The 25,981-nt window shown below is 44.2% G+C and overlaps 2 protein-coding genes across 5 annotated transcripts; one reads left to right on the top strand and one right to left on the bottom strand.

The window, feature by feature from the left end:
* Positions 1–884: 884 nt before the first annotated feature.
* Positions 885–22,519, top strand: LOC110536111 (spliceosome associated factor 3, U4/U6 recycling protein). Of its 4 annotated transcripts, none has more exons than XM_021621676.2 (19): positions 885–1,625; positions 2,225–2,351; positions 2,642–2,746; positions 2,841–3,025; positions 3,275–3,380; positions 10,895–11,019; positions 11,289–11,444; positions 12,041–12,179; positions 13,661–13,768; positions 13,906–13,983; positions 14,077–14,135; positions 14,271–14,380; positions 15,046–15,158; positions 15,301–15,377; positions 15,602–15,785; positions 16,289–16,761; positions 19,385–19,537; positions 20,019–20,209; positions 20,420–22,519. In XM_021621676.2, the coding sequence occupies exons 1-19, from the start codon at positions 1,440–1,442 to the stop codon at positions 20,607–20,609; spliced, it is 2,865 nt and encodes a 954-aa protein (XP_021477351.2). In that variant the 5' UTR covers positions 885–1,439; the 3' UTR covers positions 20,610–22,519. The 4 variants fall into 4 exon arrangements, with proteins under 4 accessions (XP_021477351.2, XP_021477349.2, XP_021477353.2 ...); XM_021621674.2 differs by having other exon boundaries at positions 13,661–13,789; XM_021621678.2 differs by having other exon boundaries at positions 888–1,625; positions 15,614–15,785.
* Positions 21,809–25,686, bottom strand: ficd (FIC domain protein adenylyltransferase). The gene is made up of 3 exons (XM_021621679.2): positions 25,488–25,686; positions 24,814–25,160; positions 21,809–24,534 (listed from the first exon to the last, which is right to left on the bottom strand). The coding sequence occupies exons 2-3, from the start codon at positions 25,085–25,087 to the stop codon at positions 23,438–23,440; spliced, it is 1,371 nt and encodes a 456-aa protein (XP_021477354.1). The 5' UTR covers positions 25,088–25,160; positions 25,488–25,686; the 3' UTR covers positions 21,809–23,437.
* Between the last annotated feature and the right edge of the window lie 295 nt (positions 25,687–25,981).

The following is a 25,981-nucleotide window of genomic DNA, read 5'->3' as shown; positions in this document are numbered from 1 at the left end:
TCAGGAAGTCCAGGACTCAATTGCACAGGACAGAGTTCAGACCTAAGGCCTCGAGCTTAATGATGAGCTTGGAGGGTACTATGGTGTTGAATGCTGAGCTGTAGTCAATGAACAGCATTCTTACATAGGTATTCCTTTTGTCCAGATGGGATAGGGCAGTGTGACGGCGATTGCATTGTCTGTGGACCTTTTGGGACGGTAAACAAATTTAAGTGGGTCTAGGGTGACAGGTAAGGTGGAGGTGATATGATCCTTGACTAGTCTCTCAAAGCACTTCATGATGACAAAGGTGAGTGCTACGGGGCGATAATAATTTAGTTCAGTTTGCATTCTTGGGTACAGGAACAATTGTGGCTTCTTGATGCACGTGGGGACAACAGACTGGGATAGCGAGATTGAATATGTCCTTAAACACACCAGCCAGCTGATCTGCGCATGTCTTGCGAGGGTTAACACATTTAAATGTCTTACGCACGTTGGCCACGGAGGAGTAGACCCCACAGTCCTTGGTAGCTGGCCGTGTCGATTGCACTTTATCTTCCTCAAAGAGGGAAGTTTCTGCCTATCTTCGTACTGTAGTCTTTGATCAGATAGGGCCAAAGTACTGGAATAGTGTTTAGGTTTTAATGGGTGCAGGGTTAGTTTGTAGGATTTTTTTTTTTTTTCATAGTGTTATTAATTCATACTTCATCTAGAGAATTGTAGGCTGTTATACAGCCAACACTGTAGGTGGCAGCATGCACCTATATTTGTTTGTGGACCGTCATAAAAACCAAAGAAGAAGCGTAATGGAATACGTCACAAACACATGACAGTTTCGACTTTTTTGGGGTTCGAGAAGAAAAGGCGGTTGTCTGCTGTTTCAAATATTTTTGGCAGTATGCTGTGGCCCCAAACAACAACTTTTTTGTGCATTCAAAATAACAAATTCTGATCAATTGCAACATGTCTATTAAGTCTCATCTGCACAATAATGTAACGTAGCATTTTGCCGCATTAGCATATAAACAGGAATCAATTACTTCTGACACGTATAGGAACAAATAGGTCTACATTTCCCACTTTGTTTTTTACTCACATATGTACGACGAAGTGCATAACAGTACAATAGGCTGCTTATGTGCTTCTCATCATTACACAGCATGCACAGGGACGTCGGCCATTAAAATAGACTCCTTACAGGAGTCTCTCTTTAATTGCTGGGATATTCGGTATCCGCTCTTTTCAGGAGGAATCTTAGCAAATGCAATATATGGTGGTTATAGCTGTTATTGTCCAAGTAATATTAATACATAGTTATTTGGTTGTGTTCTTGCCATGTAGGTAACATATTACGTGACGTTTCGAATTTAGCATAGTAGAATCAGGGGGTGGGTTTGCCTGCCAGGCTCTACCTTGGACAGCGCTCACTGCTGTTACCAGGCAGACATAGTTCCAACATGGCAGCAACGGGGAACGCAGAAGAGACGCAGTTGCAAGAGATGGAGGAAGAGGCAGGGATGGAGAGAGAAATGGATTCAGATGAAGAGGAGGGTATGGGAATCGAAAATTCCGACGATGAAGAAGACGATTCGTCAGAAGATGATAAAGAGAATGAAGCCGAAATTCAGCGTTTGGAGGAGCAGGTACGTTAGCTAAGCTAACTGTTTGAGAAATGAATGGAAACCTAGCTAGCTATTTTAATCCACAGTTACAGCTAGCCATTTATAACGTTTGATGTCAACCAGCTAACAGCGTTGTTTGTTACATTGATTTAAAAGCAAACAACACATCACAAACAAGTTGGCTTGTTTGCAGACTTGCACCGCTTGTACTGCAAAGAAAGCTAGCTAGCTACTTAGCTAACGTTAGCTCGCATGCTAATAGTTTGCTAGCTATTAGCTGATGCCTCATTATGTAACTATCCAGTCAACTAGCATGTTACCCAGCCACAATTCTATAATACGTGTGAAAAGAATACCAGCCAACGTGCTTGCAGTTGTATTACAAACTGAACACGCGCCCTTTCGGCGGGCTGCAGTTGAGAAAGGTAGGTAGGTAGCCAGCCAGCCAGTCAGCAACAACATTTAACAGTCAAGCTATCTGGTTGATTTCACAAGCAATACTCATTACAGTATTTGGTTCACTTACATATTATATTTGTTTGCTAATCAAAAACATATGTAAACACACACACAAGGTTGTTGGTCTGACTCCTCTTCTATGCTTTCTCTGTGACTTTCAGCTGTCCATCAATGCTTTTGACTACAACTGTCATTTGGACCTCATAAAACTCCTGAGGCAGGAGGGGGAACTGCCTCCACTGCGTAAGGCAAGGCAGAAGATGAGTGAGCTCTTCCCACTGACTGAAGGTTGGTGTCTGATGGCCTCTGGAGATGCAGCAGACTTTATGCTTTGCCACTTTTATGATTGAGCTGATGTGCTTTGTGGTAGACTAGATTAAATATAATACTTGTTGCAACGTCTGCTGCTTCTTTTGTGATTAATTGGTGTGAAGAAGTCTTATGTATGATGATGATTCAGTAATTTGAAACAAGGTTTACTGTTTCATCATTACTGTGAAAAGTGATGGTTTCATTGATGTAAACATACTGAATGTTATTGTGAACTGTATACAAATCTGACTTGTCCTTTCTTGCAGAGATATGGCTGGACTGGCTCAAGGATGAGATCCGCCTAACCGAGGAGGAGCAGAACCGGGAGAAAGTCTACGAGCTCTTTGAGATGGCTGTGAAAGATTATATCTGTGAGTTCTGTCCCTACTTATTGGATTGTGTTACGATTATATGTAATGTGATGTTATTGTAAAGTAAACATTGAATTTCTTGTGTGGCCTTCAGGCCCTGAAATCTGGCTGGAGTATGCCCAGTACTCTATCGGGGGCATGGGACTGCCTGGTGGGATGGAGAAGGTGAGGTCCATCTTCGAGAGAGCCCTGACAGCCGTGGGGCTGCACATGACCAAGGGGGCGACTCTGTGGGAGGCCTACAGGGAGTTTGAGAACGTCATACTGGCAACTGTTCAGGTGAGCGCCCCTGAAGAATAATGATCTCTAGTAGCTGCAACATGCTGCTCATTCTTCTATATCTCTGCATGTCTATATTTCTTGGTGTTTTGTATAAGACCATCTGCTAAATTAATGATGGTAGATTTTCCTTATATTTTCAGTATTGGGCAGAAATGTTGAAAAAGCATGATTGAACGCAATCTGATATTACACAAACTAGGCTCTTTGCTGGATATTGTCTGTTTTCTATCTCTTCTTTTTGTTCAGCCTCCTCCTGGCAGCGTCCCCACCTGCGAGCAGCAGGAGCTTCTGAACGCTCAGCTCGAACGCATCCACACTCTTTTCCGCCGCCAGCTGGCCATCCCCTTAATGGGTAAGGTTCTCCCTGCTCCATTCTGGAGGGGATGCTGTAGAGGGTAGGGGGGAGGGATTTGGTTGGATGGAACAACATGTCCTTGAGAGGCTATTATGGCACACTTGGGAGGTACCCATCGCAATGACCTTTTCAGGACCAAGTCGTGGAGAGCCAGTGCAATGTCAAATCAAATTTGATTGGTCACATGCTTCATAGACAACAGGTGTAAACTAACAGCGAAATGCTTACTATCAGCGAAATGCTTACTTACAGGTCCTTTTCCAACCATGCAGATTTTAAAGATAAGATCAACAATCTAAAAATGAAAACTCACACATTGAGTAACAATAACATGGCTATATATAGGGAGTAGAAAATAACATTGCTATATACAATGAGTACCAGTACCGAGTCGATGTGCAGAGGTATGAGGCAATTGAGGTAGCTATGTACTGTACATATAGGTAGGGGTAAAGTTACTAGCAGCAGCATATGTGGTGAGTGTAAAAGGTGTGTGTGGCGTCAGTATGCGTGTGCATTTTATGTGTGTGATTGTGTGGGCAGAGTCCAGTGTGGCAACAAAGGGTCAATGCAGGTATTCCGATTAGCTGTTTAGAAGTCATATGACTTGGGTTAGAAGCTGTCCAGGGTCCTGTTTGTTCCAGACTTGGTGCATTGGTATTGCTTGCCGTGCAATAGCAGAGAGAACAGTCTGTGGCTGGAGTCTTTGACAATTTTTGGGCCTTCCTCTGACACTGCCTGGTATAGAGGTCCTGGATGGCAGGGAGTTTGGCCCCAGTGATGTACTGGGCCGTACGCACTAACTTCTGTAGAGCCTTGCGGTCTGATGCCAAGCAGTTGCCATACCAAGTGGTGATGCAGCCGGTCAAAATGCTCTCGATGGTGCAGTTGTAGAACTTTTGAGGATCTGATGGCCCATGCCAAATCTTTTTAGCCACCAGTTTTCGTGCCCTCTTCATGACTGTGCTGGTCTGTTTGGATCACGATAGATCCTTAGTTATGTGGACACCGAGGAACTTGAAGCTATCAACCTACTCCACTACAGCCTCGTCGATGTAAATGGGGGTGTGCTCGGCCCTCTGTTTCCTGTAGTTCACAATCAGCTCCTTTGTCTCACTGACGTTGAGGGAGAGGTTATTGTCCTGGCACCAGACTGCCAGGTCTCTGACCTTCTCTCTATAGGGTGTCTCATTGTTGTCGGTGATCAGGCCCACTACTGTTGTGTCGTTGGCAAAATTAATGGTGGTGTTGGAGTCGGGCCCATCAGGAAGTCCAGGATCCAGTTGCAGAGGCAGGTGTTCAGTCCCAGGAACCTTAGCTTAGTGATAAGCATGGAGGGCACTATGGTGTTGAACGCTGAGCTGTAGTCAATGAACAGCATTCTCACGTGTTTCTTTTAGGGCTGACCCCATTTAGTTGACTGGTCGATTGTTTGTTCGATAGGTTATTGGTCTACCAATAATGTTTTATGGCACGTCTTGATTGATGCCTGTCTCAATGGACTAATCCATTGCGGAGGACGCGGATGACACCAGTATTACCAGTAGTACTTGTACCATTTAATTCCCATAATTTCTAATCTACAATGTTTGTTTGGTTACTGTAATTTATGTTAATGCATTCAAAATTTTAGTTGAAATCGTTCCTCAATGTAGCCTATTTGAAAAATCTTTATAGCACTCTCCTTTTCGGTAACCACTTGTCATGAAAGGGAAAAAATGTCATGCTCTGATACAGTAGAAACGTCATAAAATAGGCCTATCTGATTTACTTCTTATCCCTTCCTCAAATAGCCTACAGTTATGTCTGTCTGGAGTTTACTGGCACGGGAAACTCTTAGGGTCCAGAATATTTATACAATGTTGCAAGTTTGTTAGCACAAGCTTTTGGCTGGACCAAGTTGATAGTTGATGCAATGTTTGAAGTTCCTTGCAGACAGGCCATGCGTAGCCAATGTGCTTTATTTTTATCAGGATATTTTTTACCTGCAGGCTGCAATGTTTTTATTTGTTGCCTTTATGTAGGCTATTTTTACATAGTTGGCAATGGAAGTTCATTTTAGATTTGTGTAATTTTAATTTAGATATAATTGTATTAATTACATGAATGATTTTGAGATACGCCAACTTTATTATTAAAGAAATGAAACTTCCACGAAAATGTACATATGAAAATCATAACGGGCACGGAGATCGGTAGAAATGTTAATTTGGCACTCCAAATCAGTGGTGTTAAGGAAGTAAAAATACTTCTAAGTTCTACTTAAGTTGTATTTTTTTGTTATCTGTACTTTACTCTGCTATTTATATTTTTGAGAACTTTTACTTCAGTAAATTCCTAAAGAAAATAATGTACTTTTTACTCTATACAGTTTCCCTTGACACCCAAAAGCACTTGTTACATATCGAATGCCTAGCAGGACCATAGCAGTCCATGGAGAATAAGAGATGACCTCCTCCCAGCTGCCCACTGCACTGAGGCTAACACTGTCACCACCGATAAATCCACGATAATCGGGAATTTCAATAAGCATTTCTCCATGCTTTCCTCCTGGCTACCCTAACCCCGGCAAACAGCTCCGCACCCCCCACAGCTACTTGCCCAAGCCTCCCCAGCTTCTACTTCACCCAAATCCAGATAGCAGATGTTCTGAAAGAGCTGCAAAACCTGGACCCGTACAAATCAGCTGGGCTAGACAATCTGGAGCCTCTTTCTAAAATTATCCGCCTCCATTGTTGCAACCCCTATTACCAGTCTGTTCAACGTGTCTTTCATATCGTCCAAGATCCCTAAAGATTGGAAAGCTGCCGCGGTCATCCCCCTCTTCAAAGGGGGTGACACTCTAGACCCAAATTGTTATAGACCTATATCCATCCTGCCCTGCCTCTAAAGTCTTCAAAAGCCAAGTTAATAAACAGATCACTGACAATTTCGAATCCCACCGTACCTTCTCCGCTGTGCAATCCCGTTTCCAAGCTGGTCACGGTGCACCTCAGCCACACTCAAGGTACTAAACGATATCATGACCGCCATCGATAAGAGACATTACTGTGCAGCTGTATTCATTGACCTGGCCAAGGCTTTCGACTCTGTCAATCACCGTATTCTCATCGGCAAACTCAACAGCCTTGGTTTCTCAAATGCCTCGCCTGGTTCTTCAACTACTTCTCTGATAGAGTTCAGTGGGTCAAATCGGAGGGCCTGTTGTCCGGACCTCTGGCAGTCTCTATGGGGGTACCACAGGGTTCAATTCTCGGGCCGACTCTTTTCTCTGTGTATATATCAACGATGTCGCTCTTGCTGCTGGTGATTCCCTGATCCACCTCTATGCAGACAACACCATTTGGTATACATCTGGCCCTTCTTGTACACCTTGTTAACTAACCTCCAAACGAGCTTCAATGCCATACAACTCTCCTTCTGTGCCCTTGAACTGCTCTTAAACGCTAGTAAAACCAAATGCATGCTTTTCAACCGTTTGCTGTCCGCACCTGCCCGCCCGACCAGCATCACTACTCTGAGCGGTTCTAACTTAGAGTATGTGGACAACTACAAATACCTAGGTGTCTGGCTAGACTGTAAACTCTCCTTCCAGACTCATATTAAACATCTCCAATCCAAAATTAAATCTAGAATCGGCTTCCTATTTCGCAACAAATCCTCGTTCACTCACGCCGCCAAACATACCCTCGTAAAACTGACTATCCTACCGATCCTTGACTTCGGCAATGTCATTTACAAAATAGCTTCCAATACTCTACTCAGCAAACTGGATGCAGTGTATCACAATGCCATCCGTTTTGTTACCAAAGCCCCTTATACCACTCACCACTGCGTCCTGTATGCTCTAGTCGGCTGGCCCTCGCTACATATTCGTCGCCAGACCCACTGGCTCCAGGTCATCTATAAGTCGATGCTAGGTAAAGCTCCGCCTTATCTCAGCTCACTGGTCACGATAACAACACCCACCCGTTGCACGCGCTCCAGCAGGTATATCTCACTGGTCATCCCCAAAGCCAACACCTGCTTTGGCCGCCTTTCCTTCCAGTTCTCTGCTGCCAATGACTGAAACAAATTGCAAAAATCGCTGAAGGTGGAGACTTAGTGAGGGAAATATAACTTCAAACATCAGCTATCTGAGCAGCGAACCGATCACTGCAGCTGTACATAGCCCATCTGTAAATAGCCCAACCAATCTACCTACCTACCTCATTCCCATATTGTTTTATTTACCTTTCTGCTTTTTTGCACACCAGTATTTCTACTTGCACATCATCATCTGCTCATCTATTACTCCAGTGTTAATTTGCTAAATTGTAATTACTTCGCTACTGTGGCATATTTATTGCCTTACCTCCTCACGCCATTTGCACACACTGTATATCGACTTTCTTTCCTATTGTGTTATTGACTGTATGCTTGTTTATTCCATGTGTAACTCTGTTGTTTGTGTCACACTGCTTTGCTTTATCTTGGCCAGGTCGCAGTTGTAAATGAGAACCTTTTCTCAACTAGCTTACCTGGTTAAATAAAGGTGAAATAAAATAAAATACAAAGGACAAGAAAATGGTCCAATTCACACACTTATCAAGAGAACTTCCCTGGTCATCCCTACTACCTGATCAGGTGGATTCACTAAACACAAATGCTCCGTTTGTAAATTATGTTGGAGTGTGCCACAAGCTATCCATAATTTAAAAAAACAAGGAAGACGGTGCTGTCTGGCTTGCATAATATAAGGGTTTTGATACTTACAGTGCCTTTGGAATGTATTCAGACCCCTTGACTTTTTCCACATTTTGTTACATTACAGCCTTATTCTGAAAGGGATTAAATAAAAACATTTCCTCAGCAATCTACTCAAAATACCCCATACACACAATACCCCTTATTTACATAACTATTCAGACCCTTTGCTATGAGACATGAAATTGCGCTCAGGTGCATCTTGTTTCCATTGATCATCCTTGAGATGTTTCTACAACTTGATTGGAGTCCATCTGTGGTATATTCAATTGATTGGGCATAATTTGGAAAGGCACACACCTGTCTATATAAGGTCCCACAGTTGACAGTATATGTCAGAGCAAAAACCAAGCCATGAGGTCGAAATAATTCCCCGTGGAGCTCAGAGACAGGATTGTGTCGAGGCACAGATCTGGGGAAGGGTACCAAAACATTTCTTCAGTATTGAAGGTCCCCAAGAACACAGTTGCCTCCATCATTCTTAAATTGAATACGTTTGGAACCACCAAGACTCTTCCTAGAGCTGGCCGCCTGGCCAAACTGAACAGTTGGGGGAGAAGGGCCTTGGTCAGGGAGGTGACCAAGAACCCAATGGTCACTCTGACAGAGCTCTACAATTCCTCTCTGGAGATAGGAGAAACTTCCAGAAGGACAACCATCTCTGCAGCACTCCACCAATCAGGCCTTTATGGTAGCGTGTCCAGACGGAAGCCACTCCTCAGTAAAAGGAACATGACAGCCCGCTTAGAGTTTGCCAAAAGGCACTTAAAGACTCTCAGACCATGAGATTCTCTGGTCTGATAAAACCAAGGTTGAACTCTTTGGCCTGAATGCCAAGCGCCACGTCTGGAGGAAACCTGGCACAATCCCACGGGGAAGCATGGTGGTGGCAGCAGAGAAGAATGGGAGAAACTCCCCAAATACAGGTGTGCCAAGCTTGTACCCAAGAAGACTCGAGGCTGCAAAATGTGCTTCTACAAGGTACTGAGTAAAGGGTCTGAATACTTATGTAAATTTCATTTAAAAAATTAATAAATTAGCTGAAAATTATTAACCTGATTTTGCTTTGTCATTATGGGGTATTGTGTGTAGATTGATGAGTTGCAAAAAAACTATTTAATCCATTTTAGAACAAGGCTGTAACGTAACAAAATGTGGAAAAAGTCGAGGGGTCTGAATACTTTCCAAAGGCACTGTAAGTACATTTTAGCACTTACATTTACTTTTGATACTTAAGTGTATTTAAAACCAATTACTTTTAGACTTTTAATCAAGTAGTATTTTACTGTGACTTTTACTTGAGTCATTTTACTTGAGTCATCTTTACTTTTCCTCAAGTTTGACAATTGAGTACTTTTCCCACCACTGCTCCAAATTGAAAAGGTTGCCAACACCTGGTGTAGCCAGGCAATTTCAGGAGCATAATGGCACAATCTGCGAAGGCCAGCAGCAGTGGGAGGAGGTGGTTCGTCCACAGGTTTTTTTCTTCTGGTTAGGCTATCTTGATCTCTGGCTCCCTCTTGAGTCATTTGTGTGAATTTATTAATCACATTGTACTTAAAGCTTCAGACAAGATGATTTTATTTAAACACATAGGGTGTGTCTATAAATAGGAAAACATTTTTAGTCGGGACAACCCTAGTTCCTTTTGTCCAATTGGGAAAGGACAGTGTGGCCTGCAATAGGGATTATGTCATCTGTTGGAGGGGTATGCAAATTGGAGTAGGTCTGGGATGATTGTGAGTACGCGTCCTGGTAATCCGTCTGGCCTTGAATGTTAACCTGTTTTAAAGGTCTTACTCACATTGGCCACGGAGAGCTTCGAGGCAGTGTTGCTTGCCTCGACGCGAGCATGGAAGACATTTAGCTCATCTGGTAGGCTTGTGTCCCTGGGCAGCTCATAGCTGGGTTTCCCTTTGTAAACCGTGATAGTTTGCAAGCCCTGCCACATCCAATGAGCATCAGAGCTGGTGTAGTAGGATTAGATGTTAGTCCTGTATTTATGCTTTGCTTGTTTGATGGTTCATCGGAGGGCGTAGAGGGATTTCTTATAAGCGTCTGGGTTAGTGTCCCGCTCCTTGAAAGCGGCAGCTCTAGCCTTAAGCTCAGTTGTCCCCCCCAGTTGCACAGGCGACATGCTGGTAGAAAATAGGTAAAATTGATTTGTTTTCCTGCATTAAAGTCACCAGCCACTAGGAGAGTTGCTTTCTCTTACTATGTTGCCTTTCAAAGACTCAATAGCGGTTTACAGAGAAAGCACTCATTCTCACCAGGCCCAGTAATGTGGTCCCTGACCAGCCTTTCATCCAAGCGCAGGACTCGCCAAGAGATAGCCAGATGGTCTGGCATTGTCTGCTGCCTTTTTTCAGGTCTGGCTGAAAGGCCACCGGAGGCATTTCTGGAATGGCTAAACCCATCTCTCGCTTCTATGACCTGTGCCAACCATGGTGCCAACGCTCAGTGTATAATCCCTCCTTATCTACAGCCTGTCAGTCACTGTTTTCTACCTCCACAAGATAATGGCACATAGAAAAAGAAAACAGGCTGAAGCATTTACATGGCTGTGTGTTATTGCTAAAATGAGGGGACACTTAAAATGTCAAAAGCCAATATCCTTCTGAATGAGATTTTAACCTTTTGGTGTTCCTCCCTTTTAATTTACTGTAATAAATGCACAAGATGCTTTTTTTATATAATCACCTTCATTTTAAGCCACACTTAGAATGTGAAAAATGTTTCTCCTAATGATAACTGCTGTTTTACAGACATGGAAGGAACATATGCAGAGTATGAGGAGTGGTCTGACCAGGGGGTGTCTGATACAGTCTCCCAGAAGTACAAGAGGGCCCTGCAACAGATGGAGAAGAGCAAGCCTTATGAGGAGACTTTGGTGCTTACCTAGATTGTATTCTACCCTGGTCATTTTGTACCATGTTGTTTGTTTTGGAAGAATTTTCAATGGATTTGAAGCATTCAATTCTGATTGCACTGCCTAGAAAGTAGCAGTAGATTAGTAGGAACGTTTTGTCATTTTAAGCATTATGTGCTTAAGCAAATTGATTGCTTTTTCCTACGTGTACCTCTGAAATCATTGCGAGTCTGTATGCTAGACATGGTCATCTGCTCAATGCCTTTAACATGCCAACGTTTGTGTTTCAGATGGCAGCCGAGCCACCCAAGCTAGCAGAATATCAGACCTATATTGACTATGAGCAAAAGGAGGGTGACCCGGCACGGATCCAGATCATCTTTGAGCGGGCACTGGCAGAGAACTGCCTGGTACCAGACATGTGGGCCAAGTACACCAAGTACCTGGTGAGTGTCAACCCCCCCTCCACTGCACAGGGTGACGTGCTGCACTGGGCTCATTTTAATTACTCGCAGCCAGCCGTCTCTCGCTCTCTCCTGCAGCTCCTGAAATTTATTCATGGCCTTTTAATTGCTTTAATGGGATGGTAATAAGATGCTGAGATCGCAACCTTAAACACGGACAACATCCAGTAATTCATCAGAGCCTGGCCGTTTCACCAGTTTGGTGAAGAAACAAAAGTTTAATCTTGTTGTTCCAAACCTGTGATCCATTAGGCTCTTTTTAAAAGCCACGTTTTGGCCTTCTGCATATACTAAAGGAAATGATTAAATTGATGGAGATGCGATTTAACTGCATTATTTGCTTCCACACATGAATCAAATTATGACTTTGCCCAATGGTGTTGGGCAGTATAATATTCCTTGTGCAGCGTTATGATGGGAATTGAACGCTATCCTACAGGTTCACCTTTCTAGCAATGAAGTAATTTATCACGCAGGTAGAAATGACTGTAGATTCACCGTTTTTGAGTACCTTGTCAATGTGGGTTGTGATTGATTGTTGGATTGTTTTATTATCAAGTCTTTTGCTGTTGCCTCAGGATCGTCAACTAAAAATCAAAGACCTGGTCCTGTCCTCTCACGACCGTGCGGTCAGGAACTGCCCCTGGACCATGGGCCTGTGGAAGAACTACCTGCTTGCCCTGGAGAGGCATGGGGCTGACCACCACACTATCTCAGGTAAGCACTGGACCACAGGTGAGTTATGGAGGTAGCACTCATATGTGTCATGTATGGTGTGGACGTAAACAAGGAGATTTTAAACAAGAATTAAATGTACAGTATATCACAAAAGTGAGTACACCCCTCACATTTTTGCAAATCATTTTTGTAAATATTTGAGTATATCTTTTCATGTGACAACACTGAAGAAATGACACTTTGCTACAATGTAAAGTAGTGAGTGTACAGCTTGTATAACAGTGTAAATTTGCTGTCCCCTCAAAATAACAACACACAGCCATTAATGTCTAAACCGATGGCAGCACTGCCTTAACCCTCTTGGGCATGGAGTTCACCAGAGCTTCACAGGTTGCCACTGGAGTCCTCTTCCACTCCTCCATGACGACATCACAGAGCTGGTGGATGTTAGAGACCATGCACTCCTCCACCTTCCGTTTGAGGATGCCCCACAGATGCTCAATAGGGTTTAGGTCTGGAGACATGCTTGGCCAGTCCATCACCCTCAGCTTCTTTAGCATGGCAGTGGTTGTCTTGGAGGTGTGTTTGGGGTCGTTATCATGTTGGAATACTGCCCTGCGGCCCAGTCTCCAAAGGGAGGGGATCTCATGCTCTGCTTCAGTATGTCACAGTACATGTTGGCATTCATGGTTCCCTCAATGAACTGTAGCTCCCCAGTGCCGGCAGCACTCATGCAGCCCCAGACCATGACACTCCCACCACCATGCTTGACTGTAGGCAAGACACACGTGTCTTTGTACTCCTCACCTGGTTGCCGCCACACACGCTTGACACCATCTGAACCAAATACGTTTATCTTGGTCTCATCAGAACACATGGATCCAGTAAAAACCAGTTAAACCGCTGTATGGTCTTGGCCACCGTGCTGCAGCTCAGTTTCAGGGTCTTGGCAATCTTCTTATAGCCCAGGCCATCTTTATGTAGATCAACAATTCTTTTTTTCAGTGAGTTCTTTACCATGAGGTGTCATGTTGAACTTCCAGTGACCAGTCAGTATGAGGGAGTGTGAGAGCGATGACACCAAATTTAACACACCTGCTCCCCATTCACACCTGAGACCTTGTAACACTAACGAGTCACATGACACCAGGGAGGGAAAATGGCTAATTGGGACCAATTTGGACATTTTCACTTAGGGGTGTATTCACTTTTGTTGCCAGCGGTTTAGACATTAATGGCTGTGTGTTGAGTTATTTTGAGGGGAAAGCTAATTTACACTGTTATACAAGCTGTACACTCACTACTTTACATTGTAGCAAAGTGTAATTTTTTCAGTGTTGTCACATGAAAAGATATACTCAAATATTTACAAAAATGTGAGGGGTGTACTCACTTTTGTGATATACTGTATGTTTCAATGAAAAGGGGTGAACTTGGTTAAAGATGTTGTATTGCCCCTATTATTGGTACTGGGACTGGGGAATCATGAAAGACCATCTATTTTTTTTACCCCTCCACAGACGTTTTTGAAAAGGCCCTGAATGCCGGATTCATACAAGCTACAGATTATGTTAATATCTGGGAAGCGTACCTCGATTACCTGAGGCGGCGTGTCGATTTCAGCAAAGGTGAAAGCACCTTAACATTGGGTAATGCAAAGTAACATAAGTAATAAGATCATATTTGTGGTGTGGAGAAAGTCAAATGTATGGATGAATGTATGGATGAATGACGTCCTCTATTGATAATGGTGTTTATTTTCCAGAGTCGAGCAGAGAGCTGGAGGAGCTGCGGGCAGCCTTCACCCGTTCTCTAGACTATATGAAACAGGACGTGGAAGAGAGTAAGTGGACCTGCGACCTGTGTACAGTACTCTTCATCTTGGTCCTTGTGTGTTTGTGTTGGAGACTCACTACGGTGTATTACTCCTGTCTAGGATTTAGTGAAAGTGGAGACCCTTCCTGTACCATCATGCAGGTCTGGGCAAAGATAGAGGTAAGGGTGACGATCATGACAAACTTGACTTGTTCACTTGCTTCTTTCATTGCAGATACAAGTCAGTGCAAAAATTGCATCTATACAATTTAAAATGTGATTGTATACCATTTTCTCCCTCCTCTCTCTGACCAGGCCCTGCATTGTAAGAACATTCAGAAAGCTAGAGAACTGTGGGACAGCATCATGACAAAAGGGAATGCCAAATTCGCCAACATGTGGCTGGAGTACTATAACCTGGAGAGGTCAGTGAGGCCACTATAACCTGGAGAGGTCAGTGAGGCCACTATAACCTGGAGAGGTCAGTGAGGCCACTATAACCTGGAGAGGTCAGTGAGGCCACTATAACCTGGAGAGGTCAGTGAGGCCACTATAACCTGGAGAGGTCAGTGAGGCCACTATAACCTGGAGAGGTCAGTGAGGCCACTATAACCTGGAGAGGTCAGTGAGGCCACTATAACCTGGAGAGGTCAGTGAGGCCACTATAACCTGGAGAGGTCAGTGAGGCCACTATAACCTGGAGAGGTCAGTGAGGCCACTATAACCTGGAGAGGTCAGTGAGGCCACTATAACCTGGAGAGGTCAGTGAGGCCACTATAACCTGGAGAGGCCACTATAACCTGGAGAGGTCAGTGAGGCCACTATAACCTGGAGAGGCCACTATAACCTGGAGAGGTCAGTGAGGCCACTATAACCTGGAGAGGTCAGTGAGGCCACTATAACCTGGTGAGGCCACTATAACCTGGAGAGGTCAGTGAGGCCACTATAACCTGGTGAGGCCACTATAACCTGGAGAGGTCAGTGAGGCCACTATTTAGTGGTCACCTGTGAACTGTTGATTTGATGGCTCGAGAGATATGTATCTATGACAAATCTGATGGTGGTTGTGATATGGTTTGACTCTTTGCAGGTCGTACGGAGATGCTCTTCACTGCAGAAAAGCCCTCCACAGGGCCGTCCAGTGTACCTCCGACTACCCTGAGCATGTGTGTGAGGTCCTGCTCACCTTTGAGAGGGTTGAGGGTGAGTCTTTTTTTTTTTTGATAGAAAAGCCATGAATAAGTGGACAGGTGTCAGTTGGGGATATTGATTGGCTGATTTGTAGAAAACAACACTGAATTGAGAGTAAAGTGAGTTTCAGTGCAGTTTGTTGTGTCGCCACCAGGGTCTCTGGAGGACTGGGATGCAGCGGTGCAGAAGACTGAGACGAGGCTGAACAGAGTCAACGAGCAGAGGGCCAAGGTAAGCTGACCCCGCAACACTCACAACACTGCTGCTAGTTAGGCCTGTGAACATAGAACGTTGATTATACTGGGCAGGGGAGGATGGAATGGGATTTTATTGTTTTTTTTACATTGGAGAGCAACAGTTGTAGATTTTTTTATGACAGAATTGAAAGGAAAAAACACAGCTTTGCTTGTGCAGCTGTCTGTTTCTGTGCTGTCTTGTTCATAACTTCATCCCAGTCCCTCTCTCAGGTGGCAGAGAAAGAGGCTCATCTGGTCCGACAGGAGGAGGAGAAGACTGAACAGCGGCGGAGGGCCAAGGCAGACAAGAAGAACCAAAAGAAGGGACAGAAAGGCAGCGGGCCTGGGGAGAAGCGGAAGGCAGAGGATGAGGATAACGAGAATGAGTGGGGGGAGGAATCGGGTAAGGAGAGACATCAGGAATCGGGTAAGGAGAGACATCAGGAATCGGGTAAGGAGAGACATCAGGAATCGGGTAAGGAGAGACATCAGGAATCGGGTAAGGGGAGACATCAGGAATCGGGTAAGGGGAGACATCAGGAATCGGGTAAGGGGAGACATCAGGAATCGGGTAAGGGGAGACATCAGGAATCGGGTAAGGGGAGATGACATGACGATCCTACAATTTTTTTTCCCTTTAATAATTTTTTACATAGGAATGTTATTGCTTGGTCTCCACTTATGCTAACAAAATGGCAAGTATAAAAGTCATCCTGTGTGTTTGCTAAAGCTTTGTGTCACCTCTGTGCAACAGTAAGTAAGTAGCCTTGAGCCAGAACAGGCTCCTGCCCTATGAGCTATCTCCTGATTTTGTAGTGTGAGGCAGCTTTATGTACAAGTGCACCCCCTGGACAGGACACCAGTCTATCGCAGGGCCTTACACTCAATTTATCTTTTGTGCAACAGAGCAACCTCCAAAGAGGCACCGAGGGGAGGGCAACCAGGGCAGCTTCAGGGGAGGAGGTGCTGAGGAGTACATGGAGACAGAGAGTGGACTGTTTGGGAGGAGAGCCCCCCCTTGCCGCAGACAGGAACCCCCTGGTGCTAAGAGGGGCCAACAGATGGCACCAGCCACCGTACGGAAGACCCAGGAAGACAACCCCGAACAACGCAAGGATGACTGCAGTGTGTTTATCAGCAACCTGGCCTTCAACATGGAGGATCCAGAGAAGAGACTGAAGGAGTTGTTTGAGCCCTGTGGTCCTGTCCAGTCGGTGCGCCCCGTCTATGCTGCCAAGGGCTTCAGAGGGTACTGCTACGTACAGTTTGAGGGCAAGACGTCCGTGCCCGAGGCCCTGAAGATGGACCGGCGTGAGGTCGATGGCAGGCCAATGTTCGTATCGCCTTGTGTGGATAAAAACAAGAACCCTGATTTTAAGGTGAGACCAATCTACACTGAACAAAAAATATAAACGCAACATGTAAAGTGTTGATTCCATGTTTCATGAGCTGAAATAAGATCCTAGAAATGTTCCATACACATGCTTATTTCTCTAAAATGTTGTGCACAAATTAGTTCAGATAATCCATCCACCTGACAGGTGTGGCATAGCAAGAAGCTGATTAAACAGGTGCACCTTGTTCCACTCTAAAATGTGCAGTTTTGTCACACAACACAGTACCATAGATATCTCAAGTTTTGAGGGAGCGTGCAGTCAGCATGCCAAATGCAGGAATGTCCAAAAGCTGTTGCTAGATAATTTAATGTTAATTTTTCTTCCTTAAGCCACCTCCAACATTTTAGAGAATTTGGCAGTACGTCCAACCGGCCTCATAACCGCAGACCATGTGTATGGCGTCGTGTGAGCGAGCTGTTTGCTGATGTCAACGTTGTGAACAGAGTGCTTCATGGTGGGTTTATGATATGGGCAGGCATAAGCTATGGACAACGAAAGCAATTTAAGTTTATTGATGGCAGTTTGAATGCACAGAGATACTGTGTGAAGATCCTGAGGCCCATTGTCGTGCCATTCATCTGCCATCACCTCATGTTTCAGCATGATAATGCACGGACCCATGTCGCAAGGATCTGTACATAATTCCTGGAATCTGAAAATGTCCCAGGTCTTCATGGCCTGCATACTCACCAAGCATGTTTGGGATGCTCTGGATCGACGTGTATGACAGCATGTTCCAGTTCCCGACAATATCCAGCAACTTCGCACAGCCATTGAAGAGGAGTGGGACAACATTCCACAGGCCACAATCAACAGCCTGATCAACTCTTTGCAAAGGAGATGTTGCCCTGCATGAGGCAAAAGGCTTTCGACTCTGTCAATCACCACATCCTCATCGGCAGACTCGACAGCCTTGGTTTCTCAAATGATTGCCTCGCCTGGTTCACCAACTACTTCTCTGATAGAGTTCAGTGTGTCAAATCGGAGGGTCTGCTGTCCGGACCTCTGGCAGTCTCTATGGGGGTGCCACAGGGTTCAATTCTTGGACCGACTCTCTTCTCTGTATACATCAATGAGGTCGCTCTTGCTGCTGGTGAGTCTCTGATCCACCTCTACGCAGACGACACCATTCTGTATACTTCTGGCCCTTTGGATACTGTGTTAACAACCCTCCAGGCAAGCTTCAATGCCATACAACTCTCCTTCCGTGGCCTCCAATTGCTCTTAAATACAAGTAAAACTAAATGCATGCTCTTCAACCGATCGCTACCTGTACCTACCCGCCTGTCCAACATTACTACTCTGGACGGCTCCGACTTAGAATACGTGGACAACTACAAATACTTAGGTGTCTGGTTAGACTGTAAACTCTCCTTCCAGACCCATATCAAACATCTCCAATCCAAAGTTAAATCTAGAATTGGCTTCCTATTTCGCAACAAAGCATCCTTCACTCATGCAGCCAAACATACCCTTGTAAAACTGACCATCCTACCAATCCTCGACTTTGGCGATGTCATTTACAAAATAGCCTCCAATACCCTACTCAACAAATTGGATGCAGTCTATCACAGTGCAATCCGTTTTGTCACCAAAGCCCCATATACTACCCACCATTGCGACCTGTACGCTTTCGTTGGCTGGCCCTCGCTTCATACTCGTCGCCAAACCCACTGGCTCCATGTCATCTCCCACCTGTAGCACACGCTCCAGCAGGTATATCTCTCTAGTCACCCCCAAAACCAATTCTTTCTTTGGCCGCCTCTCCTTCCAGTCCTCTGCTGCCAATGACTGGAACGAACTACAAAAATCTCTGAAACTGGAAACACTTATCTCCCTCACTAGCTTTAAGCACCAACTGTCAGAGCAGCTCACAGATTACTGCACCTGTACATAGCCCACCTATAATTTAGCCCAAAGAACTACCTCTTTCCTTACTGTATTGATTTAATTAATTAATTTATTTTGCTCCTTTGCACCCCCATTATTTTTAGTTCTACTTTGCACATTCTCCCATTGCAAATCTACCATTCCAGTGTTTTACTTGCTATATTGTATCTACTTTGCCACCATGGCCTTTTTGCCTTTACCTCCCTTATCTCACCTCATTTGCTCACATCGTATATAGACTTGTTTATACTGTATTATTGACTGTATGTTTGTTTTACTCCATGTGTAACTCTGTGTCGTTGTATGTGTCAAACTGCTTTGCTTTATCTTGGCCAGGTCGCAATTGTAAATGAGAACTTGTTCTCAACTTGCCTACCTGGCTAAATAAAGGTGAAATAAAATAAAAGGTGGTCACCAGATACTGACTGGTTTTCTGATCTACGCCCCTAACTTTTTTTTAAAGGTATCTGTGACCAACATATGCATATCTGTATTCCCAGTCATGTGAAATCAATAGATTAGGGCATAATGAATTTATTTCAATTGACTGATTTCCTTATATGAACTGTGACTCAGTAAAACCTTTGAAATTGTTGGCTGTTGCGTTTTTTTATATTTTTGTTCAGTATGTTTGTTTTGATTTAGGGGTGGATGAATGGATTGGTGGTTTCACCATATAGATAGTGAGTTACTCTTTTCATGTCTCTTCCTCTAGGTGTTTAAGTACAACACAAACCTAGAGAAACACAAGATCTTTATCTCGGGCCTGCCCTTTTCCTGCACCAAGGAGCAGCTGGAGGAGCTGTGCAAGGATCAAGGCACCATCAAAGACATCCGCCTGGTCACCAACCGCTCAGGCAAACCCAAGGTTAGGAGGCATAACTCTGGGAGGTTGGTCTGTACAGGGCTGGGAGGTTGGTCTGTACAGGGCTGGGAGGTTGGTCTGTACAGGGCTGGGCGGTTGGTCTGTACAGGGCTGGGCGGTTGGTCTGTACAGGGCTGGGCGGTTGGTCTGTACAGGGCTGGGCGGTTGGTCTGTACAGGGCTGGCCGGTTGGTCTGTACAGGGCTGGGCGGTTGGTCTGTACAGGGCTGGCCGGTTGGTCTGTACAGGGCTGGGAGGCTAAGTATTTTTCTCCATCCAGATGTTAGGTTTAGAGTATTAATTTGCTCTTGAGCTCTCCAGTTGAGTAATAAGTTAGTAACTTATATTTGTTATGTGTAATCTTTGTAAAAATCCAAACGGATCATTTGAATCATACATGTAGAAGCTCCATTGACTTATACGTAAAATGGATAGCGCTCATGTGAGTTGCTGCTATAATGTGCTGCTGTGGCGTGTCTCTGCAGGGTCTGGCGTACGTGGAGTTTGAAGATGAGGCTCAGGCCTCTCAGGCCGTGCTGAAGTTGGATGGCACGGTACTACAGGAACACACACTCTCTGTTGCCATTAGCAACCCACCTCGCAGAAATGCAGCCGACAAGCCTGACTTCAGCAGGCCCATGGGAGCCATGATGCCCCGGGCTATGGTCTATGGATCGTAAGTTTCCAACACTAGTAATAATACTCTTCTAACAAGGAAAGATGTTAGTTACCCTGATGAAAGTACTCATTACAAATATCCGATTAGCTATGTTTCTCCAACTCATTAAACATAAGCTGCCTTTTAAATCGGGCTATTCTCACATGTTCACAGAAAAAATATATACATGTGAATGAGAGCTTTGATTCCATTGGTTTTCCTTTTCAGGAGGGGAAAAGGGCGAACCCAACTCTCACTAATCCCTCGTTCCCTACATCGGCAGACTGGATCAGAAAGTAAAGCAGAAAATGGGACTGCACCTAAACCCACAGGGGGTGCATCCGGAGACGCTGGGTTTGAAGCACAGGCCAAGCCCATGTCCAATTCAGACTTTGCCAAAATGCTTCTCAGAAAGTGAAAATTATGGAAAAACGAAAGTAAATCAAATGACTGCCTTTTGTATGGAAAGCCTTCTTGGGTCCTTGAGAAGAAATGGCAGATCTTGTGCTGTTTGACTCCCCTTTAATCACTCCCATGGCCTCATACTCCTTGTCACTTTTTGTGAGAAAGCCTTAATCTCCCTGGCTCCTTCGACTGGCCCCAAACTCCATATTACCATCGTTTTGAACAATGATTGATTGATATTCCTTTTGAACAATGATTGATTCATATTCCTTTTGAAAAAGTGTGAGTGACCAATTTCGGCTTGCTTTTTTTTAGATTGGAAAAGGTGTTTTTATAGAAGACATAACGTGTAAATAATTTTTTTCTGAATTGAGAAAAGGGTTCTGAGTTTAGTATTTTTTTTTGTTAACTGCTAAAACAACCCAGCTTGTGAATTATGTTTCTTGTTGTTTTTAAAAAAGTATATGCAAGAGCTTGACATTTGAGATGTGTTATAGATTATGTATTACAACAATGAAAATAATTTCCCCCTATTTGTGTTTAAGTTTCACACATTTTGAATATCTTTTTTGTGTATCTAGAGTGATATTCTATCAAATCCTGGTGTAATTTCATGTTTATCTGAGCTATGCGCCATTCAAGCAGGCAGAAATACAGCCGGTATGATGCATTTTGCATCAGATGCACAAAAGCAATAACATTTAGAATGGGTGAATCTTTCCTCTAAGGTATCTTCAATGTCAACATGCCACTAAAATCTTTTGCGTCCCTTACAGGGCAGCTAACATGCAACGATATTTGTTCCCAAACAGTGAAAGACTAATGCTTCGCTTTACAGAATATTACCTTAAACGGCAGTTGTACAAATAATTTATTTGCAGATGTACTAATTCCTTACCTGTTCTGTGCTCACATTTACAATGTAGTTTTCAAAAGTCTCTGTTCATAGGAAACAAAAAAGGAAAGGCATGTATCATCTATAGCTGTTAAAATCCTTTATCCTTCATCTATAGCTGTTAAAAGGTTTATTGCTGGCACTATAATTTAACAGGTAGTCGTGTGCATGTCATTAACCCAGCGCCCCATTTTGTTTGCTTATCATGTTTAGGCTGTCTTACCTGAAATGATTGGAGGACATTTTTGTTGTACATTGTATGTCATATTTTCCTTAGATTGTTTCCAATTTACTTCCAGGTAAGTTAGTTTATTAAATACCTTAACCATCTGTGGAAGTCTTGAGATGGGTAGGGAATGGAGAACTGACAGTTTGGAAAATCTGTCATCCTAGTATTGTAATGAGTACTGTCCACAAGTGAATCAACTGTTGTTGGAAGAAAAATCTATGCAGCTGTTTGATTGCAAGAGCCCTCCATCAAATCTGCCCTACAATATATGTTCAGTATGTGATAACATCATGGGAATGCAGGTTTATACTTAATTCAGAACTGTCTCCTTTTCCTTTCAAATCAATCCTGTTTGGATGAGTGGGGAACGTCAAATGTGTGTTCAGACTCCGTGGTTGACCATAGTTTTGTAATACATTTGTTATATCTATCAATGTTCTATCACCACAGTGGCCTAATCCAGGGTTTCCCAAACTTCATCCTACCCCCCCGGTGCACATTTGTTTTCTCTCTAGCACTACACAGAAGATTCAATAACCAATTCAAGCTTTGAATCAGCTGTATAGTGCTAGGGGGAAAAAACAAAATGTGCACCCAGGGGGGCCCCAGGACCGGGTTTGGGAAACCCTGGCCTAATCTAGTTAGAGACTACAAATGTTTGATCTTTAGAAGTCGCTTTCTGTTTCGTCCAATACAAAAATATGGGGGGTGTGGTCATTTTAAAATGTTGTCATGGTGTTTATTTTATTAGAACAAATGTAAACTAGTGGGTTTTAACTAAATTATCAATGCAACTTTCTGAGATTGTACGTTGTCTTTTTCTGTGATTTTATTTACTACTTATTTGGATGTTGTAAAATTGCCATCTTGTGGTTTGTTGCTGTTTTGGCCTAAAGTTTATTAAAACAATTCAAATAATGTTTGAGGTTTTTACACTAAGTCACATTCAACAGATAATACGTTTATTTTGTAGTAAATCAACTCAAATACATGAGTGTTTCAGTGAAAGACTGTATGACCCAGTTGGATAAGCTACATTACAACACCCAACCTTTAGATGTTTCTCCCCCATGGATAAGACGGACCAATAATCAGAATCACAACTCAGACATGTACACATACTGTATTACCCAATTTGTAACACCTTCAGTTATGAGTTTACTCAAAAAACTACTGACAATAGATGGGTGAAATGCAGTTTAGGCCTAAATGTCCTTTAGAAACGGCACTAAAAACAATAAGTAGCATGGCCAAGAGTATAAAACAGCCCCATTTGAGTCAACAAATTCATGACCCTTTATGATAACACATTTTCAGCTGTAGATTGCTTTTCTAGATCACAACTCAGCATAATTAGTTCAAACACCTGCACCACAGGAGGTAGGTGGCACCTTGATTGGGGAGGACGGGCTCATGATAATGGATGGAGTGGAATGGTATCAAACACATGGTTTGATGCTATTATTATGAGCTGTCCCTCCCCTCAGCAGCCTCCACTAACCTGCACCTCTACCAGGTATGAGGAAATCTTAAACCATGAGAATATTTGTTTTATGTAAAGATGCACATTTCTACTGGGAAATTGCAAGGTCATGCTATCATTTTGACACAGGGCTGCTATTAGTAATATGTATATCAACTGACATATCTTTACACTTAAAGCAGGATTAACCCCAAATTAATTAATGAATTAAATCCAAACAGTCATGTGCCCAGCTCACTCCCGTCCCCTCTCACTGTTGTGGACAGGTATGGTTTGTTTGCAGTTTGGACAGGCTTGGTGGTGGCTGGTGCCAGGCAGCCCCACAGGGTGCTCAGTGGTGGCGATCAGCAGGGTATCCAGGGTGATCTCTGTGCATTTGGCTATGAAGCGGATGAAGGGGCGGACGTCACCTTCGTTGGCTGTGTCCAGAACGGCGTAGTACTCGGACCTTTGCTCTTTGCGGATGGTGATGGGTGGGTAGCGTGCCTGCATGAGCACCAGGTTCATTAGCAGCCGTGATGTGCGTCCGTTCCCATCCACAAAGGGGTGCACGTACACCAGCTTATAGTGGGCGAGTGCTGCATACTCCACGGGATGCAGCTGCAGGGCCTCCTCTGAGTTGAGCCACTGCACCAGGTCCTGCATGTGGCGCTCCAGGTCCTGTGGGTGGGGTGGGATGTGGTGGCCTACAAACACCTGGCTGGTACGCAGCCGCCCACCCTCCACAGGGTCTGCATAGCCCAGCACGCGCCGGTGGATCTCCAGGATGTCATTGACGGTGATGGCCCCAGCTCGGGACAGCAGCGTGGTGTTTATGTACTTCATGGCCGCGTCCACACCAATGACCTCGTTCTGCTCCTGCAGGCTCTTGCCGGGCACGGCATAGCGAGTCTCAATTATATGGCGGATCTCAGACAGAGTGAGTGTGTTGCCTTCTATGGCCACTGTGTGGTAGATGTGGTGGTAGTACGTTTCCTCCATGACACGTCTAAGAGCAGAGTTACCCTTGGGGATGGACATCAGCCTGCGTACTTTGCTGTCGATAACCCCAAAGTGGCGTTGGTCGATCTCCTCCACCAGGGGGAGTGTGCGGTCACGGCTCACCAGGGCCCTCTCGTTGCATGGTGAGATGGCCAGGGCCTTGGTATACAGATGGTCCGCCTGGACAACGTCCTTCTCTTCCAGAATGGTCCCCAGCTCCGTCAGAGCTTCCACAAAGTCTGGGTTCATGTTGAGTGCATGCACCAACAGCTTGTGGGCCTTCTCTCTCTTCCCCTGCTTCTTCATCTCTACAGCCTGTTGCAGCGCTGCCTTGGCCTCCAGCTGGGTCTCTGCAATCAGCACACACCAAATACATTGCATAACTAGGCTGTGCTGTCCAATACATGTATTAACCCAATCAAAAAGGTGATTTCATATTTGTACTTGTAAATATGACTCATGAACCCAAGAGTATGGAGGGTATTATCCTCCCACCCTTAACACACTCTGGAAATGAATTCTCTCTATTAACTGAACGCTGTATTTTCATTTTGAACAGTGCTCTACCACCGACAGTTGATTTAGAGTCTTACAACCAGAAGTATATATTTCATGAGAACTTCGCTTACCTATACTGGGCTTGGCCCTAAGGGGCAGGAGGTCTAGGGCTGTAAAGGGGACAGTGAGGCTGGTGGACTGGACAGTGGGGCGATGAGTTTTACCCCATAGCTGGCAGTGCAACTGAGCAATCCCCTTTAGAGTGATACAGCATTGGTCCTCCACCCCCACCATTGGCATCAACAGCGCCACCAGAGAGCCCAGGAACAGGCAGAGCAGCGGTCCCCATCCGCCAAGGAGATGGCCACTTGTGTAACGCCACCACACCGTTAATGAAGCCATCATCACTGATGATAGTATCCTCCATTCTCAAGTGACACGTCCCCCATCTATTCGAGTTAGGCTAGCCGAGGAACAGCTGTGTAGGAGAGAGGCAGAATCAGAGGCAGTTTTCACACAGAATTTATGGTCGTTTCATTTTGACAGCTGGCAGTTTTGTACATGTCAAACTAAAAACTGCGGAGGCAGTCTTTAGCTAACGTAGAGCTTAAGTGTTAAATTGAGTAACTAAATAACCCATACAAAACTAGTAAGCCTAATTAGCTATATGGCTAAATATAATCACCCAATACACAGGATACATAGCTAGCTACTGGCAGTATTTTCGACAAGCCAGGCACGTACTGCAAAAATGGCACTGACAGCTGCTAGCTAGCTAGCAAAGCATCTTCACCAGCGTACTCACCTCATTACACCATTATTGACTAGAAATCAAACAAGCTACGTGAAAATGTTAAATAAAAGTATCAGTCTCTAAGTAACCACTATCGTTTGTAGACTAAAGATACATTAAGTAGCTAAAGCGCTGCTTAGCTAGCTATGAACCTCTTGTAAATACACATCATCAACTTCCTGGGAAAACAAGCCGGTATATGTGCTGGAATATGATTGGTCACAACAAGATTGTTCGTTGCTGTTCATTGGCTCAGATCTCTACAAAGCGTGCTTTTATTCAGCAAAACAAACACCGGTTCGTAGCCCTTATTGATTGGATGTTGGATACAAATTGTGCTCTCTATGCCTGATGAAAATGTAGGCCTATTATCTATTAACTGGAGTTAACAGTATATAATGTAATAACTGTCATTATGACAATATAATTTGGTTAGTAAATCGTTATGCATTGATTAAATAGGTCGACCTGTATTGTATAAGTAGCAACCTAGCCTAGACTGCAGC

The sequence above is a fragment of the Oncorhynchus mykiss genome, chromosome 11, assembly GCF_013265735.2.
Source record: "Oncorhynchus mykiss isolate Arlee chromosome 11, USDA_OmykA_1.1, whole genome shotgun sequence".
NCBI classification, from domain to species: domain Eukaryota; kingdom Metazoa; phylum Chordata; class Actinopteri; order Salmoniformes; family Salmonidae; genus Oncorhynchus; species Oncorhynchus mykiss.
Note: the sequence above shows the minus strand (reverse complement) of the source record. Positions and strands in the feature narration are given on the sequence as shown.

Coding starts and splice junctions, on each gene's coding strand:
- ficd (XM_021621679.2), bottom strand. CDS start 25,087: ATGATGGCTTCATTAACGGTGTGGTGGCGTTACACAAGTGGCCATCTC. Junction 24,535..24,813: donor TAGGGCCAAGCCCAGTATAG/GTAAGCGAAGTT, acceptor TGCTGATTGCAG/AGACCCAGCTGGAGGCCAAG.
- LOC110536111 (XM_021621674.2), top strand. CDS start 1,440: ATGGCAGCAACGGGGAACGCAGAAGAGACGCAGTTGCAAGAGATGGAG. Junction 3,381..10,894: donor GCTGGCCATCCCCTTAATGG/GTAAGGTTCTCC, acceptor GCTGTTTTACAG/ACATGGAAGGAACATATGCA. Junction 20,210..20,419: donor CGGGCTATGGTCTATGGATC/GTAAGTTTCCAA, acceptor TTTCCTTTTCAG/GAGGGGAAAAGGGCGAACCC.